The 20,401-nt window shown below is 40.6% G+C and overlaps 1 protein-coding gene across 2 annotated transcripts in view; it reads right to left on the minus strand.

The window, feature by feature from the left end:
- Positions 1-20,401, minus strand: part of ZNF451 (zinc finger protein 451) — an 89,989-nt gene that overhangs the window by 19,334 nt on the left and 50,254 nt on the right. For both annotated transcript variants that reach the window (XM_082639468.1, XM_082639467.1), the window contains exons 9-13: positions 20,112-20,259; positions 15,626-17,232; positions 13,658-13,801; positions 9,070-9,200; positions 7,986-8,172 (exon numbers count right to left, since the gene is read on the minus strand). In XM_082639468.1, coding sequence (XP_082495594.1) covers positions 7,986-8,172; positions 9,070-9,200; positions 13,658-13,801; positions 15,626-17,232; positions 20,112-20,259 — 2,217 coding nt within the window. The remainder of the gene's footprint in view (positions 1-7,985; positions 8,173-9,069; positions 9,201-13,657; positions 13,802-15,625; positions 17,233-20,111; positions 20,260-20,401) is intronic.

Consider the following 20,401-nt stretch of genomic DNA (forward strand, 5'->3'; position numbering starts at 1 on the left):
TTCTTTTATTACAATTCAAAGTCAAGGCCAGTCAAAAGCAGCATGTGGTAACTGGCCTAAACAATTCATCATGGCAACCAAGACCTAAGGCAAAACTGCAGGTTTAGGGGCTTCCCTGGTGGCGCAGTGGTTGAGAGTCCGCCTGCCGATGCAGGGGACACAGGTTCCTGCCCCGGTCCGGGAAGATCCCACATGCTGCGGAGCGGCTGGGCCCGTGAGCCATGGCTGCTGAGCCTGCGCATCCGGAGTCTGTGCTCCGCAACGGGAGAGGCCACAGCAGTGAGAGGCCCGCGTACAGCAAAAAAAAAAAAAAAAAAAAAAAAAAAAAACTGCAGGTTTGACTCATAAGGTTTAGCTTGACACTAGGTTGTAAAAAGTTTTTAAAGGTTTTGTTTGCCTCAATCAGCCCCACCTGTAGAACAGAGAAAATCATGAATTTTTCTCCCTATTTTTCAGTACCTCGCACAGAATTAACTGTATCATATAGATTTTTAGGATGATGCCCAAAGCAACAACCTATATAGTCTCATCAACAGGCTGAGCAAGCAGGTAGATAGATGCTTAGAATTAGGTTCAACTACTATTTCATATAGGGCATGCCACTGCTTCAATCACCTACACTTTCACAGCATGGGTGAACTAGTATGTTCAATTTTTAAGATGGCTTTAAAAACCTGTATAATTGGGGCTTCCCTGGTGGCGCAGTGGTTGGGAGTCCGCCTGCCGATGCAGGGGACGCGGGTTCGTGCCCCGGTCTGGGAGGATCCCACATGCCGCGGAGCGGCTGGGCCCGTGAGCCATGGCCGCTGGGCCTGCGCGTCCGGAGCCTGTGCTCCGCGATGGGAGGGGCCACGGCAGTGAGAGGCCCGCGTACCGCAAAAAACAAACAAACAAACAAACAAAAAAACCTGTATAATTGGTACCAACCATACTTAATGCCTCCATCCCATTCATTCCAAAATGAAGACACAAACAGACATAACAAAGTCCCAGGGCCATAAACCAGACAGCCCAAGGACAGTGTGCAGATTCAACAAAAATCATGTCAAAGCACAGTAAAGTCTGTTTTCAATTTAAATTCACTAATTCATAACAGCCTATGCTCAAGTCCCTCCTTGCATTACCTAAGAAAAAGTATTATAGGAAAGTTCAAACTTTACATAAAACTGGAAGGAAGATGTTTAATTACTGAAGAACTATAAACAACTGAATACACAAAACTGTGTTTTTAAAAACTGCGTTTACATATAGCAAACAATATTCTTGAACTAACCTACAAGATACAGGCAAGTTCTATTACATAAACAGATCTTTAAGAGCCCAGAGAACTTTTTTATATAAGCAATGGCGGTGACTAATGAAATAGTAGAAAACGGCAACTCAGAAATTCAGTCATCAAGCATGTGGTTGAAGTAGGTGCAATAACACAACACTCTGGAAAGTAAAAGCAAACAAATAAACAAAACCTTAAAATGTATGGTCAAGACAGTAAAAACACGTAGCATAGTTATTTTATTTTACAAAGAGCATACTACAAGCCAGGAGCAACGTCACAGGGTAAATAAAAATGGTGCTAGCGTGGTCCCGTTAACGCAGCCTGCCCTCACACTGAGACTGCATTTCTAGTCTGAAGAAAAGAAAATGGCGCTTCTTGGTTTACTTACAAGACAAAAGATCCCAGGGAACTTACAATGATAAGTTGGCTATGCTTGACACATAATCAGCTTACTTTTTAAAGTACCAGAACCCACAATCAAATCTTTTTACCTTCTACAAAAAAAAAAAAGCATCTTCCTAAATGTTATTTTTATCTACACACACTCTGCAATGTCGTTAGACTGCAACAGAGCTTCTCATCTTCATTCCTCAAGGACATGGTAAGAGCGAACAATTCACAATGGATTCTCTACATAATAAAATCAGAGCTTTGTGTCAGTGAAAGCCTCAGCCTTCACAGGTGATGGCTGTGTGGCCTCAGGCAGCTATTTGAACCTTGTTGGGCCTCTGCTCCCTCATCTATGAAAGGGGGCGATCTAATATATCCTAACTCACAGTGCTGAAAAGAGGATTAAACAACACGCAAAAGTTCTTTGAACATGTTTAAACATCTTCAAACACTACAAATACAAAAAGCAGCTAGCATGGTGGCTGGCACACAGTAGGTCCTCAATAAAGGTTAGTTCCTTTTACTTCTTTAAAACAACACTGAAATGACAAGTGATATCTGCATCTTTGAAACATAAGGCTTGAGTTAGAATGAACACATATTTGTGAATAAAGTGTGAAAAGTATAAAAGAAGAAAAAGTCTACCTGACTCCTCTGACTAGGGTCACTAGAAAGGATCCATGTATCTTGGCAAATTTTTAAAAAGTGAAAATGAGTACAATATAAAATAGAACTGATGAAGGATAAGGGGCCGAGGGGTGTCAATTCAGGACAGATTAATATTTTTACACATTTCTACAGGAATTTACACATACATCATAGCTGTAATCAAAACGTTGGTGCTGGAACCCTGATGCACAGAAGGAGAGTGAGTTTAAAGGGCAAAAACCATGACACATTCAAATCTCAAACAGTATAAAGGCTCACCTTGCTAGAGAGGGTAACTGATTTAACCCAACCAAGTCAGAGATCTAACAAAGTAGCAGCAGTAGCACTACCTACCTGTCCTCTCCCTACCAAGCAAAGACGTAAGGCCTTATGACCGAATGACTGACATTCATACATGGAGCCAGCAACTGCCCAATGCCTCTATTTCTACTGAAATTAGTATCTCCTGAAAAAACTTTCAATTAACTGAAAAACTGGCAAAAAAGAAAGATACCACATGATCATCGATTCTGACAACACTATTCAACAGATTCTTCCTGTTTACTACACAGGAGTAATAAAACCACTTTATGGTCCTAATAATGGAAAACTTCTGAAAAGCTAGAAAGAAATAAGAGGTTCAAGCTTGTATCATTTGTCTATGCTATGGCAGAGATTTTAAAAACGTGAAAAATCATCATACTGCTTATACAACATGAGAGAACTTCTCACTGTGTGTTACTTGTAAGAGAGTTTGTGGGGTGGCTGGTTGGTAACCAGGAGCCTTGAAATGACAGATCCCCGAAGCTGTACGTGATATTGTACGTACAGTAAGTCCCCTACATACAAACAAGTTCCGTTCCAAGAGCGTGTTCGTTAAGAACAACAAAATTAGCCTAGGTACCCAACTAACACAATCAGCTATATAATACTGTACTGTAATAGGTTTATAACACTTTTCACAAAAATAATACATAAACAACAAACACAAAAAATAAAGGTTTTTTTGTGTGTTTTTTTTTTGTTTTCTTTTTTTTGCAGTACGCGGGCCTTTCACTGTTGTGGTCTCTCCCATTGCGGAGCACAGGCTCCGGACGCGCAGGTTTAGCGGCCATGGCTCACGGGCCTAGCTGCTCCGCGGCACGTGGGATCCTCCCGGACCGGGGCACGAACCTGTGTCCCCTGCATGGGCAGGCGGACTCCCAACCACTGCACCACCAGGGAAGCCCAAGAAAGCATTTTTAATCTTACAATATAGTACCTTGAAAAGTACAGTAGTACCAGCTACATCACCGCTGCTTTTACGCTTGCTTCTGGACATCCTGGGCTTGAAATAAAGATACTGTACTACTGTAGTCTATACAGTAATGTACAGTAAAGTACACAAAAACACAACCACTTGTAGAGGATGCACACATGTGACAAGGTACGCCAGACACGCGAACTAACTTACGCGATTGGACATGCGAACACACGTTTATATCTTTGAAAGTTTGCAACTTGAACGTTCATATGTAGAGGACTTACTGTACATGTCCATTTGGGGGAAAGAGGTTTGGAAAGCTTTTTTCAGATTCCCAAAAAGGTCCATCGACGCCTACCCCCAAACCACACTGCCTTAAAATAACTGGTTGTCAGATCTGAAGATAGGACACTGGGTTAAGCTAGATGAAAGGAGTTACCCTGGCATTCTCGTGGTAACCAAAACTACACTACAGACCCTACATGAACTGCAGTATTTGTGGACACTGAGAGATGTTTCTCAGTCCCAATACATATTAAATATCATTTCTTAACAAAGACTATTATTCTACTATTCACAAAGCCATTTATTAGGAAAAGTGAAGGAATAAAGTTACCCAAGAAAGTCACTGTTCTTTGATTTTTCTTATTATAAAGTTTATTAGCAGGCAGTTTAATGCCTTTCAGTCTTCCATGAAGAAAAAAACTTGTCTTAAACTGAATCTGAACATATTGTGATTCAGCATAATATTTTTTTAAATTTTAGAGTTATAAAAGCATCTTTAAATCCAGACCTAAATAAAATATGTGACTTAAAGACTACACTTCTTTGGCCACTTAATTTTAATAATTTTCATTACTTTTAAAATGTAGTGGCTATAGCACATGAAAAGATGCTCAATGTCACTAACCATCAGGGAAATGGAAATCAAAAACAAAATGAGATACCACTTCACACCCATTAGGATGGCTACTATAAAAACAAACAAAAATCAGAAAATAACAGTTGTTAGCAAGGATGCAGAGAAAATGGAACCCTTACGCACTACTGGTGAGAATGTAAAATGGTACAGTCCATGTGGAAAATTAGTATGGAGATTTCTCAAAAAATTAGAAATAGGACTTCCCTGGTGGCGCAGTGGTTAAGATTCCACCTGCCCATGCAGGGGACATGGGGTCGAGCCCTGGTCTGGGAAGATCCCACATGCTGCGGAGCAACTAAGCCCGTGCACCACAACTACTGAGCCTGCGTGCCACAACTACTGAAGGCTGCGCACCTAGAGCCCGTGCACCGCAGCAAGAAAAGCCACCACAATGAGAAGCCCGCGCGCCGCAACAGAGTAGCCCCCACTCACCGCAATTAGAGAAAGCCCTTGTGCAGCAACGAAGACCCACACAGCCATAAATGAATGAATGAATGAATAAATAAATTAGAAATAGAATTACCATATGATCCAGCAATTCCACTTCTGGGTATATACTCATAAGAACTGAAAGGAGGATCTTGAAGAGATGTCTGTACCCCCATGTTCACAACAGCATGATTCACAATAGATGAAGCATGGACGCAACCCAAGTGTCCATCAACGGATAAATGGATAAGCAAAAGGGGGTATATACATACAATGGAGTATTATTCAGCCTTAAAAAGGACACTTTGACATAGCCTACAACATGGGTGAAACCTGAGGACATTTTGCTCAGTGAAATAAGCCAGTCACAAAAATACAAAGGCTGCATGATTTCACTTACACGACATACTCAGGGTAGTCAAATTCATAGACAGGAAACAGAATGGTGGCTGCCAGGAGCTGGGGAAAGGGGAGTGTGGAGTTGTTGTTTAATGGGTATGGAGTTTCAGTTTTGCAAGACGAAAAGAGTTCTGGAGATGGATGGTGGTGATGGCTGCACAACAATGTAAATGCAGTTAATACCACTCAACTGGAGACTTCAAAATGGTTAAGATGGTAAATCTTATGTATATTTTACTACAATGAAAAAAATGGAAAGAAAAACTAAAAAAATATATAGTGGCTAGAAGCCATATTTCCTTTTTACAGTGATAATAATTAATAATAGCCGCTATTTACTGAGCACCTATGATCTTTCCTATGCTATGCTAGACACTATACGTATCACTAATTCTTACAACCTTATAGATATGAAAAGTGAGACTCAGAAAAAGTTGAGTAACTTGCCTGAAATCGCACAGCTAAGAAGCAGCAAAGTCAGTATTTGAATCAAAGACCATGCCCTTCTTTATGTACTGCACGGTCTCTGTATTTCACAAAAATTCAGAATAAAGTATACATGTGCCCCCAAAGAGCAGTAAGTTCAAATGAGCACTGATTACAAATGAATGATTTAAAAAAAAAATACCTAGAGAATTCTATATTCTGACATAGAGAGTGGTTTATGACACTGATGAATGAAAAAGGAAATTAAAGTATATGTCAAAAAAAAAAAAGGCTACAGCGTAAGAGACATTCAGAAAAGAACATCGGTATATAACAATAACCTATACTTTACCTCCAACACTAATATACCCACGCAGACCTACTCATACGCAGCTCTCATTCCAAATAAAGTTGAAAGAAAGGCAAATCCATTACAAGTCTCATGTTCTAAATTACAGAAGAAATGCTCCCTAGAGCAGCAGCATAGGAGGAAGAAAATGGGGTTGGCCTCGGTAGCAAAGGTAAAAATTTAAATATTTTTCAAGATATTAAGTAGATGTTGTTAAGGATCGGGGAAGGAATGGTGAAAGAATGGGAGAAAAAGAGGTTTAAAAAAGCCACAGACACACAGGGCACTCCATTCAATACTCTGTAATGACCTATATGGGAACAGAATTTTAAAAAGAGTGAATAGGGACTTTCCCGGTGGTCCAATGGTAAAGAATATGCCTTCCAATGTGGGGGATGCAGGTTCAATCCCTGGTCAGGGAACTAAGATCCCACATGTGGCGGGGCAACTAAGCCCACCCATTACAACTACTAAGCTTGTGCACCTCAACGAGAGAGCCCACATACCACAAACTACAGAGCCCACGCGCCCTGGAGCCCGTGGGCCACAACTAGAGAGAGAAAATCCACACACCACAACTAGAGAGAAGCCCACACACCACAACTAAAGAACTAGAGAGAAGCCTGTATGCTGCAATGAAGATCCCACATGTCGCAACTAAGACCCCACACAGCCAAATAAATAAATATTTTTAAAATAAATAAATAAATAAAAGAGTGGATATATGTATATGTATAACTGACTTACTTTGTTGTACAGCAGAAACTAACACAACATTGTAAATCAGCTATACTCCAATAAAAAAAATTAATTAAAAATTTTAAGAAAAGGAAGAAAAGAAAAAAACCCGCACAGACAGAAAAAGCAAGTGAATGAAAACAGAATAGGAAGACAAAATTCAGTACTAAATCATGACATAAATATGCAAAACAGAGCTGATTTTTCTTTAAAGAGCGCCAACTGTGCCAGTAGCTTAATGGTTCCTAACTTTGCAGAAGTGAATTGATCCAACGCAATGAATGGTTAGAGTAAAGTTCTTCAGAATAGATCTTCAATCAAAATGTGGCTCTATATATGTAGAAAGAAGACAATAGCTAGGGGGAGAGCACACTTGGAAAATTTAAAGGCATATAATAAAAATTCCAAAAAGTAGTCAGTTTTTCATTGAGGTCATTCATCAATACCTTCAAACCATATACATGGCTGCAAATTATTAGGATATTTAAAAATTACTCTTTTATTCTCTCCTACCCACATTTCAGAAATTACAAAAACAAAAACAAAAACAAAAACCCATCTGGATCCCTAGAATTACATCCTTTCTTAAATACTGGTTAGTGAAATTGGACATCAGCATGCCCTTTCATTGAACAATCTCAGAAAGGCAGAGAAGAGTGTAGGACAGGGGGTGCCTAGCCCTTCAAGGCAATAAAGATCTCTCAGGGCATCATTTTGTCACTGTCAACCTCTTAAATTTTTATTTTTTTATTTTTTGGTATTGCCATATTAGCATTTATTGCTTTCTGGTTTCTCCTATAAGCACTTTGCTTTCTGAAAAACTGAAGATAAATTTAGAATTTTATAAATGAAATGAAGATCTGGATTCTGAGCTTTACAAAACTATACTAGCATATTTCAAACCATAAGTATATATTTTAAATATATGAATATAAATTTTATCCATTAGATTAAAAATGGGCTCTAAAATATTATGAATTCATTCTCCTTCTAATACACTCAAAGTGAAAGATAAGAGAAAAAACATGATAGAAGCATGAGAGCATGGCAGTTTAGTGAGCAGGCAGCAGGGCACTAGTGCAGAGCAGTTTAATGGTTTCTCATCAATAAGTGAAGTGAAGTCTCTTCCTCTTGGGCAGTTTGTACTGTGGCTGCAGCTGCATACCTTTGGTGGTATCAGATATGCTATTTAACAAGGCACACATCATATCTCCCTCTAAGTGGTGAGGGTTGAGTATATGTGCTGGCCTCTGAGTCTTCTTAAATTGATTCTCTAGCTCCAGAAAACCTTGATCTCCTGAGAGGATGGTGAAAGGAATCTGCTTGGGCAGCTGTTCATCCAGACGGCCAGCCTAAGTTGGAAAAAATGGCACAAGTTCATAAAAATCAGCATCTGAGCTTCCAGTCAAGTTACAGCTATTTCAGAATGAACACATACCTAGAAACGCGTATTTAGCTTGTTCCCTTGCTCCCACCAAAGCATGATATAAAGATCTCGTTCATAAATGAAATATATCATATTTAATCAAATATAAAATGCTGTCAATTATAAGATAAGCTCTTTTATGTCACTAAGAAAGAAAGAAAAAAAAAGCCAAAAAGAGTATAACAGGAGGCCCCCACATAAAGGTGGAACACTAACAGGGCTACGCGCTCAACCTAAGGGTAAATAAAAAATGAATCTGCCATAGAGAAAAGGTAAGCAAAGTAATTTGCATAACTCAATCTTAGAACTGGCTAGATGGAAAAAGAAAACTATCTTGTGGTTTAAAACATAAGCAGCAGTCAACAAGTTTGCAGAGAATCAGTGTGACAGAAACCCTTAAGCAGAGAATTTAATTTAAACTGGGTCTCAGGTGGGTTGTTTCTCCAGGTGACTAGCAGAGACAGAAGCAAATGCAAATTCCATCTGGGTCAACAGTGACTGCTATGGTGCCCCCCCATTTCAGAGATGTTAAAATGTGAAAGTGCCTCATGCATCAAGGAGTGTCATCTCCTGATAATTTATTCTAGAAATAGCTGAGGGTCTACTATGAGTAGCTGAGAGTCTGCTGGAACTGGGGATGAAGCAGTAAACACATGCTATGGGTTCCTGCCCTCAACAATCATAAGTAGAACCTGATGCAAAAGGTTTTATACAAAAAGCACAACACTGAAAAGGAATCTACAGTGTCATTATGATTCAAGAGGGGAAAAAATCCAAATGGGTCCTAGCTTCACATCTGATTTTGAATAAAACAATGACTCACATGCATACATATGGCAAAATCAGCAGCATCTTTTCTTTTACTACAGCGAGGATGAAGGAAGAAGCAACCAATCCTGTTCAGGTAATTATAGATCTTACAGTTGACGGGAGGCTTCCAGTTGGTGTTTCCTCCTATTATGTTTAGAAAAGGCATAAATGATGAGTCAAACAAGAGAAAAAGAACAGAACACTAGATACAACTGAAAACTCTATAAGGAAAAATAAATACTAGAAAAAAATGTTTCTAGAGGAAAAGTACCAGATTAGAAGGCAGAACAAGGCAGTTCTCGTGCAGGTAACACCAGGTTGTTGCTTAAATCTTGGGGAAGTAGACCGACTTCCCCAATCTGCCTATTAATCTGAAAACTCACAGGGATGTTAAGCAGAATCAAAAGTAATGTGCATGAAAATTCTTTGCCTGCTGTTGTTCTATATGAATGTACGCATTAGTGGCTTTTTTACAAATATGTCAAGGCTGCTCAGTGAATAAAAATGATGGGCAATCAGGAAAGCTGGACTTACTAAGAGGTTGTACTGACTACCTTATCCAGGTCAGCATGTTTCTATCTTAAATCCTAATCCTCTTCTTTATATGCTGCTTCCTGTCAAACATGGCATGCTTACCTTGTTTCACTGCACTTTGCTTTACTGTGCTTTGCAGATACTGTGTTTTTTACAAACTGAAGGTTGGTGGCAACCTTGCATTGAGGGAGCTCATCAACGTCATTTTTCCAACAGCATTTGTTAACTTTGTGTCACATTTTGTTAATATTCGCAATATTTCAAACTTTTCCATCATTATTTTATTTGTTATGGTGATCTTTGATGTTACTATTGTAATTGTTTGGGGGTGCCATGAACCATGCCCATACAAGATGGCAAACTTAACTGATAAATATGTTGTGTGTGTTCTGACTGCCACACCGACTGGCCCTTCCTCCGTCTTTCTCCCCTCCCTTCCCGCCTCCCTTTTCCCCGAGACACAATATTGAAATTAGGCCAATTAATAACCCTACAATGGCCTCTAAGTGTCCAAGTGAAAGGAAGAGTCTCACGTTTTTTAAAATCAAAAGCTAGCAATGATTAAGCTTAGTGAGGAAGGCATGTCAAAAGCCAAGACAGGCTGAAAGCTAGGCCTCTTGCACCACAAAGTTACCCAAGCTGTGAATGCAAAGGAAAAGTTCTTGAAGGAAATTAAAAGTGCTACTGCAGTGAACAAATGAATGACAAGAAAGTGAAACCACCTTATTGCTGATATGGAGAAAGTCTGAGTCTCTGGATAGAAAATCAAACGACCACTATATTCCCTTAAGCCAAAGCCCAATCCAGAGCCAGACCCTAACTGCCTTCAATTCTATGAAGACTGAGTGCGGTGAGGAAGCTGCAGAAGCAAAGTCTGAAGCTAGCAGAGGTTGGTTCATGAGGTTTAAGGAAAGAAGCCGTCCCCGTAACATTAAAGTGTAAGGTGAGCCAGCAAGTGCTGATGTAGAAGCTGCAGCAAGTTGTCCAGAAGATAATTCCTAAGATAATTCATGAAGGTGGCTGCACTAAACAACAGATTTTCAGTGTAGACAAAACAGCCTTCTATTGGAAGAAGATGCCATCTAGTAGTTTCACAGATAGAGAGAAGTCAATGCCTGGCTTCAATGTTTCAAAGGACAGGCTGACTCTCTTGTTAGGGGCTAATGCAGCTGGTGACTTTAACTTGAAGCCAACGCTCGTTTACCATTCTGAAAATCCTAATTAAGCTAATTAAGAATTAAGCTAGGACTTCCCTGGTGGTGCAGTGGTTAAGAATCCGCCTACCAATGCAGGGGACATGGGTTCAATCCCTGGTCCGGAAGATCCCACATGCTGCGGAGCAACTAAGCCCGTGACCCACAACTACTGAGCCTGTGCTCTAGAGCTCGCGAGCAACAACTACTGAGCCCGCATACCACAACTACTGAAGCCCGTGCGCCTAGAGCCCGTGCTCTGCAACGAGAAGCCACTGTAATGAGAAGCCCATGCACTGCAATGAAGAGTAGCCCCTGCTTACCACAACTAGAGAAAGCCCGCATGCAGCAACAAAGACCCAATGCAGCCAAAAATAAATAAGCAAATAAATAAATAAATTTATTTTTTAAAAAAAGAAAGAAAAAGAATTAAGCTAAATTGACCCTGCTTATGTTCTATAACTGGACCAACAAAGCCTGGATGACAGCGCACCTGTTTATAATATGGTTTCTTGAATATTTTAAGCCCACATTTGAGACCTACTGCTCAGAAGAATCCATTCAAAATATTACTGCTCATTGACAATGCACCTGGTCACCCAAGAGCTCTGATGCAGATGTACAATGAGATTCATTTTGTTTTTATGTCTTCTAATGCAATATTCATTCTGTAGCCCATGGATCAAGGAGCAATTTTGACTTTCAAGTCTTATTATTTAAGAAATAAATTTCGTAAGGCTATAGCTGCCATCAATAGTGATTCCTCTGATGGATCTGGGCAAAGTAAATTGAAAACCTTCTAGAAAGGATTCACCATTCTAGATGCCATGAAGGACATTCATGATTGGGAAGATGGGAAGAAGGCAAAATATCAACATCCACAGGAGTTTGGAAGAAGTTGATTCCAACCCTCATGGATGACCCTGAGGGGTTCAAGAATTCAGTAGACAAAGGAACGCCAAATGTGGTGGAAACAGCAAGAGAATTAGAATTAGAACTGGAGCCTGAAGATGTGACTGAATTCCTGCAATCTCAGGATAAAACTTGAATGGATGAGGAGTTGCTTCTTATGGATGAGCCAAAAGAAAGTAGTTTCTTGAGAAGGAACGGACTCCTGGTGAAGATGCTGTGAAGATTGTTGAAATGACAACAAAGGATTTAGAATATTACATAAGCTTAGCTGATAACATAGGAGCAGGGTTTGAGAAGACTGACTCCAATTCTGAAAGTTCTACTGTGGGTAAAATGCTATCAAACACCATTGCATGCTACAGAGAAATCATTCATGAAAGGAAGAGTCAACCGATGCAACAAACTTCATTGTTGTCTTATTTTAAGAAACTGCCGCAGCCACCCCAGCCTTCAACAACCCCCAGCCTGATCAGTCAGCAGCCATCAGCATGGATGCAGGACCCTCACCTAGCAGAAAGATTACGACTCACTGAAGGCTCAGGTGATGGTTAGCATTTTTTAACAATAAGGTTTTTTTTTTTTTGGCTGTGCTGGGTCTTCGTTGCTGCCTGTGGGCTTTCTCTGGCTGCGGTGAGCGGGGGCTACTCTTTGTTGCAGTGCGCAGGCTTCTCATTGCAGTGGCTTCTCTTGTTGTGGAGCATGAGCTCTAGGCGCAGGCTTCAGTAGTTGTGGCACTTGGGCTCAAAAGTTGTGGCTCGCGGGCTCTAGAGTGCAGGCTCAGTAGTTGTGGCACATGGGCCTAATTGCTCCGCGGCATATGGGATCTTCCTGGACCAGGGCTCGAACCCATGTTCCCTACATTGGCAGGTGGATTCTTAACCACTGTGCCACCAGGCAAGTCCCAAGGTATATTTTAATTAAGACTTCTTTTAGACATAATGTTGTTGCTCACTTAATAGACCACAGTATAGTATAAACGTAACTTTTTTTTTTTTTTTTTTTTTTTTGCGGTATGCAGGCCTCTTACTGCTGTGGCCTCTCCCGTTGCGGAGCACAGGCTCCGGACGCGCAGGCTCAGCGGCCATGGCTCACGGGTCCAGCCGCTCCGCGGCATTTGGGATCCTCTCAGACCGGGGCACGAACCCGTGTCCCCTGCATCGGCAGGCGGACTCTCAACCACTGCGCCACCAGGGAAGCCCTAAACATAACTTTTATATGCACTAGGAAACCAAAAAATTCATGTGACTTGCAGTGGTCTAGAACTGAACCCGCAGTATCTCCTAGGGATGCCTGTACATCAGAGGCTCACTGTACTAAGCCTCAGTTGATCAAAGAGGAGTCTCTCTCCCAGGTTTGGTCAATGGTTTTTAAAGAGATTTAGACTACGGCCATACCCTGAATGCACCCGATCTCATCTGATCTTGGAAGCTAAGCAGGGTTGGGCCTGGTTAGTACTTGGAAGGGAGAGTTATGTGAAGATGCACATTTATGAACAGTAAGGATGAACTGAAGAGGCATTTATGTTGAAAACACACTAGTCCTGTAGTCATGAGGCCCAAGTTTGAAAGCTAACTCTACTATTTATTATTTTTGTACTTTGTAAAAAATAAACTTCTCAGCCTGCTTCCTTATATTTTAAAGGGAGAAAATTATAACAATCAGTAAGCATGCATTAGTACCAAGTACAGTATCTGGTGCATTGTAGGTACTGAATAAAGGCTCTTTCAATCTGTATCTAAAGATCCACAAACTGTGGGTCACCAGATAGAGCGAATATTTACCACAGAGAAATGTAAAGAGAAAAATATTCTAGCAGAGTAATTATAATGCAAAGTGACAAAATTCCAATTATGTTCCTATCTTCTATTCAGGAAGGTTCAAAAGGAGCCCTTTTAAAGCAAATCATATTCTAAGGGGGAAAAAAAGGGAGGTTGTCTCAAATGTGTTCCTTATTAACCATACCTTGAAAGCCCCAAATAAATGTTCCTTGGTTAAGATTCCCTGGTAGATGACCAAAAAAGTTGGACCAGTTATCAAAGTCTACAAAGACTATGTGAGTCATGGTTCGCAGGTAATCCAAGTCTGGGAGCTCAACAACCTCTTCATCTGAAGAAGAGAGAAACATCGACATGAATTTGATAAGAATTAGCTAAAAACTTTTTAATTTGTCAACTTAATATTAATCTTGCATGTTATTTACTTCTATCTAAACCATGTCGTGAAATCCAAACCTATATATGACACAATATATTTATATTAGATAAGAAATATTTTGAATATTTCAGAAATGATTATCCTTTCTACAAATGTGTACCATTGATCCTGGCTTTCTTTAAAAGTCACTTATAAAAGGAAGTTTTTTAAAAAATTAGTGTACTGGAAGATATGTAAGACCAAGTTTTAAGGCTAAATAACTAAAAATTTGCACCATCCATCAAAATAAACTTTCAGGGTTACTTGCTAAGAACTTTCTTGCCACCAGGAGTTTGTTCTTTTCCTAATGTAGACTGATTCATCAGCAGCCCTCTGGCTCTGCGCTCACACACCCGAAAGCAGACACGAGACAGCCCACAAGAGGCTCCTGTGACTCGTGCAAAACAGGGCCCGGTGCTCCTCCCACCAAGGACACCTCTTCCTCAGTCAAGTCAGGGCCTCTCACCTCCCACCATCTGCAACTCTTGTTCTCCCTCCTCTTCCCTTCTTTCATACCTTCCACCTTGACAGGGCCTTACAGTTTCGAGTGGTAGCAATGCAAGCCTTAAATGTTTATACTATTTTTAAAATGGATAGCTTCTACTCCACCTACTACAGACTCCCTCAGAAAGAGACTGCCATCTTCCCATTTCCAAACCACCCATCTTCTTATCTGTCTTCTTAAAATACTAAGTAATAGATACAACAATGACCTCCTATCAGACACAGACCAACACAAATCCCCCAAAAGCAATCACAAGAGCAAAAGGAAAACAACAGAACATAAAATAGTGTGACCACGGTTTCACTGTTTGACATCGAGTTGAATGGATCAATAGTATGTCATTTAATCATTTCTCACATAAAACATGCCGTGACTAAAGGCAATGCTGAGATCTACATGTGCTACAGAGCAAGCCTATAAAAACTCAGTAGTTCATAAACGTATTTTATGAACCAAAATACTCACATATTTCATTTTTTCCACTCGACATTGTATAACTTATGAAGAGTTAATCTTTAAAAGAATATACACTTAAAATTATACTCTAAAGAAAACAATTTACTTCTAAACAAAATGAAAACACTGCACTCTTCTAGACTTCCTTAATCTTATCATAGAAGAAGGGAAGCTTAGAGTAAGCACAGACAAGGGGATCCATACCTCAGTTGTCAGCCTGGTTTCTTGCTACTACTTAACAACTCAACTTCTAATTGCTATTTTAACTCTAAGTAAAAGCTTTGCTTCCGAAGACGGTAACAAAAATTTACAAATTCTCAAGTGACCTTTAAAACTTCTCATACTTATAGAATAAGGTCAAAATAGAAATAAAAAGAATTCACCTGATTTATCTTTTTATTGAACTTAAATCTAAATGACAGTAACATGCAGGATAACTTTCAAATCTGACTTTCAGAAGGACCATCTATTCCCTCATCTTTCAAAATTCCCATGTCTTTTGGGAAAGAAAAGAAAAGGTTATCTAAAGTACCTATTATTTAGCGTAACAGATATTCCTTGTGCCCTTAGGTTGAGAGAGTGGCTGCCTGAAGCAGCGGGAATGCAGATCCCTCCCAGTAAAGTGCACACCGCGGTAACTCACTGGCCAACGTATCAGCCCATCAAGTCCCGGCTTCAACACTGGCTCCCTAGGAGCAAAGAGGGTGGCTACACATGCACGTGTTTCTAAACGGAAACAGGAAACGTGTACAGACGTCAGGGTTGTAGCGCCGTACCTGTACTCTGACAGCCCACGTCAGTCTCGGCTCCTCTCTCCGGGTCTGACGTCTGTGGACAGCTTGCTGCCTGTCTCAGCTTTCTCTCTGCACGGGAGGAACTGGCAGCAAACGTGTACGGGCTCGTCTGCTCAGGCCCGAAGCAGGCCACGCTGGGCTCCCGCAGGAAGCAGTGTTTCCTGTGGAAGTGCTGCTGCGCGCTCTCGAGGTCCTGGAAGGCTCTGGTGCAGGTGCCGCACTTGATCAGGCACTGCCGTGCGCCCTCCGCGCCCTCCGGCTCCGCGTGCGCCTGGCGCACGTGTGCCAGCATGTCATCCGTGGCCTGCGCTGTGGCCGAGCACGCGCCGCAGCGGAACCACAGGCGGCCCTGGCCCAGAAGAGTCTGCAGACAGCGAGCTTGATCCTCCCTTCTGTTGACTTTGCAGAGGTAGCTCTCCCGGCAGCCGCACGTCAGCAGGTTACCGGTCTCTATAACTGGAAAATCACTCTCGGTTTTAATGGAAGTTTCCGTTTTTTCTGACACAAATACATAGTCTATGCTGTGGTGCTCCTTATAATGACTCAGAAACGCTTCTTCCACATTAAAGATCAGATCACAAAGACCACAGAAATACTTCATCTTTATTTCGTTGTCATGCTCGTCTTGGCAATGTCGATACAGTGTTTCTATCTTGTGAAAAGTCTTTTTGCAATGGGTGCAGCTATACCTATGAAACTGGTGACTTGCTAAAGACATGCAGTGTTGTTTCACACATTCTTGGGAGTCAAACATATCTTCACAAATTCGGCATTGCCATTTACCGCTTGGAGGACTGGTTGCTGGGGAATGATCAAGAATAGTAATAGTTGAAGAAGGATTATCAGCAGTCAGATCATTCACCAACGTTGTAGAGGAGGACGGCAAAGTGTCACCTTCTACCTCATCTGTCTCATAAAAATACCTGTGTCCATTATGAAACTCAGTCACATGGGCCATTATAGCCTCTTTCCTTGCCAACTTCTTTTTGCATGTCCGACACCAGAAAAAAAAGTTATTTAAATGTGCCCCTCCATGAATGCGGCTCATATGTAAACGGATGACTCCTGAATCTTCACACACCTTCCCACAGACCACACACTTATAACACATCGTGTTTGCTGAGAAAACGTGCTTTTCTACTGCATCTTCACTTGGGAAGCGTTGCTGGCATTCACAAAACCAGGTTTTAACAAGTGACTTTTCCTTCTGAACACAAACCATACCCCCATGGCTTTTATCTCCTAAATTAATCTTCTTTTTTGGGACAGTGCTGCAATCTTGTGAGCTAGATTCTCGAACGGACATATTTCTTTTAAGTGATGAAAATTTTGACTTATCTTGCAACAGGTGCAAGTCAGAAGGAGGTTTGTTCCCTTCAGTGCTGTGGCAATAAAGTAAGACTGATTCTTCCATTGAGTTAATAACTCGGACTTTGTGTCCTGAATTCTGCTTGTGATTCCAGGTACTGGTTTCATCCACAAAGACATGGTTGCAATGTGGACAATAACCTCTCAGTAGGAATTTCTCTGCCACCTGAGCAATGCTCTTCTCAGCTAGAGCTACAGGACCAGCGTTTCGACAACGAACTCTAAATTGGACAAAAAAATAAACTCATAAGTATTTTCTAAATATAGTATCTCTGCTTTTTATTGTAGGAATTATAAAGTAAACAATGTATACATAAGCACTAAAAATTGTTTTTCAATAAAGTTGCAGGGCTTCCCTGGTGGCACAGTGGTTAAGAATCCACCTGCCAATGCAGGGGACACGGGTTCAAGCCCTGGTCCAGGAAGATCCCACATGCCGCGGAGCAACTAAGCCCTTGCACCACAACTATTGAGCCTGCGCGCCACAACTACTGAAGCCCGCGCGCTTAGAGCCCGTGCTCTGCAACAAGAGAAGCCACTGCAATGAGAAGCCTGTGCACCTCAACGAAGAGCATCCCCCGCTCGCGGCAACTAGAGAAAGCCTGCGTGCAGCAACAAAGACCCAACAGAGCCAAAAATAAATAAAATAAATTAAAAAAAAATAAAGTTGCAGATGATATAATAATATTCTATCTACCTGACCATTACCTACACTTCATCTGTTTCTAATCCATATACCAAAGGGTAAAACTAGAATTAAAAAAATTTTTTTAAATCCAGACAAATTTTAGACAAGTAAAAATTATATCAAGTGCACTGATAGGAACGTCATGAGACAAGCAAGTAATTAACTTCTTGCGGTAATTAAACAGTACAGAGGAGCACTACAGTGAGACTCTCAACAACCCTGTACCTATTCTTTAAGAACAAACTGATTTTACGTCAGGAAAATGCCACGCCCATGGTTGCTTTTATACTAAAGAAAGTGTCCAACATCGTTGTTCATTAGGGAAATCCAGATTAAAACCACAGTGAGACTCTCAAAAGAACAACTAAAATGAAACAGACTGGCAACAGCAAACCTTGGCAAGGATGTGAAGGAATTGGAAGTCTCACACCTGGCTGGTAGGAATGTGCACCAGTGCAAACACTTTGGGAAAATGTCTAGTAGTGTCTTATAAAATTAAATACACATCTACTCTTCGATCCTGCAATTCCACTCCTAGATATTCATCCAAGAGAAATGAAACCTATGTCTATAAAAAGGCTTGTATAAAAGGTACATAGCAGCTTTATTCACACTAGCTAAAAGCTGTCCATCAACATAAGAATGAATAAACAAATTGTGCTATATTCATACAATAGAATACTACTCACAAATAAAAAGGAACAATGCACTAAACAATATGGATGAATCTTACAGATATTATGACAAACACAAAAGAGTGCATACTATGTATGATTCCATTTACATAAAGTCCTAGAGGAGGTAAAACCAACCTTAAGGTGGAAAAAGTATCAGAATAGACTGCCTGGGGGTGAGAGGGTGGGAAGTGACCAGGAAGGGAACAATGGAACTTTTCCATGGAGAGGTAACACAGGATGGTAAAAGTGTGGGTTAACAGATGTATCAGTAGTCAAAATCATAAAGGTTAAGATCTGTATACTTCAATAAATCGAAATTGTATCTCAGAAACAAGGAACTGTAAAAAATAGTTAAGGGCGGGGCTTCCCTGGTGGCGCAGTGGTTGAGAGTCCGCCTGCCGATGCAGGGGACACGGGTTCATGCCCCGGTCTGGGAAGATCCCACATGCCGCGGAGCAGCTAGGCCTGTGAGCCATGGCCGCTGAGCCTGCGCGTCCAGAGCCTGTGCTCCGCAATGGGAGAGGCCACAACAGTGAGAGGCCCGCATACCGCAAAAAAAAAAAAAAAAAATTAAGGGCGGTAAGGAGCCTACAGATATATAAATAAAAGAAGAATGGCAGTGTTGATTATTGTTAAAACTGGGTGACGGGTAAATGGAGGTTCATTATACTATTCAGCTGACTTTCATACAGCTGAAATTTTCCATAAAAATTTAGGAATAAAAATAAAAGGCAGAACCAGGATTTGAACTCATGAAATATAAGTCAGAACCAGGACTGTTAACATCAATAATTATACTGAGTATATACAGAGTGATTATACTCCACTGCCTCTGTTTTTTGAGAACATATTTTACTTGAAGGTTTGTGAAAACAACTGTTCTACTTAAACAAATGCAATTGTATCACTTAGTAGTGTGATACAATTTTAATGCATTTTAAAGAAATAATGGGGAAAAAAGACCTAAGAGACAGAGCATCTAAATGCAAAGTACAGACTTTGAATTATGATTCCAACAAACCAAATGTAAAAAACTTCATGAAGTAATCAGGGAAATTTGACAACTGACTAGGTGTTTGATATTTAAAAAACTAGTTTTTTAAAGTGTGATAATGGTATTAGTTATTTTTCTTTAAAAAAAAAGGGTGCTTATCATTCAGAGGTATATATTGAAGTATTTACAGATAAAATGACAAGATTTGCTTCAAAATAAAAACTTCTGGGGATGAGAGTATAAATAAAACACAACTGTCATGTGTTGATAACTATTGAAGCCTGGTGAAAGGTACACTGGGGTTCATTATACGATTCTCCTTACTTCTGTATAGTGCCTGATAATTTCCATTGTAAAGACAAAAAAAGCATACTTGATTGTTTGACAAATCCGGCCTTTCACTGACATGTAATTTTTCACTTGTGGTACTTTCCATGCTGGTTGACTCAAAGCCAAGGTTCTATCTTAACCCTCTCCTCCTCCAGGCACAACCGTCAAAAGCACACCCAGAACTTAGAACTGTTAGCTTGTTTTATGTTCACAGCAACATCAATATATATCCACTTTTCTCACACCTCTCACTTCTTTCATTATGCTAAGTTTGGGTAATGTCCAGGCAAATATACACTCTCATTTTAGAAGGAGAGAAACACGGAATAGAAAAGTATTTGTTGAGTCCTCTGGCTGGTGAGGAGCTTATTGGGCGGGATTCTTACAGCCCAAGACTAGCCCCTTACAAACCTGAAATGGGCAGTGAGCTCCATGTGGGAACGCAGTGTCTGGTGGCAGGCCACACACTTAACTTGAAATGGAACATCTTTGCACAGAGAGATCAAAAGTTTCTTTGCAAAAGATGGAAATGATATTGGTTGTGCCATTCCCTTGTCATCTGAAAGACAAAATGAACTATGACTTGCAAAGATCTGAGTAGAGTGACCCGGCCTTCCTCCCTTTTGCCTTTCTCAACATCACGTGAGATAAGTAAAAGAAGATGGTTATTTATGAGATAAAAATCTAAGAGAAGTCGTTTT

The sequence above is a fragment of the Mesoplodon mirus genome (assembly GCF_964341445.2).
Source record: "Mesoplodon mirus genome assembly, chromosome: 12".
Lineage (NCBI taxonomy): Eukaryota > Metazoa > Chordata > Mammalia > Artiodactyla > Ziphiidae > Mesoplodon > Mesoplodon mirus.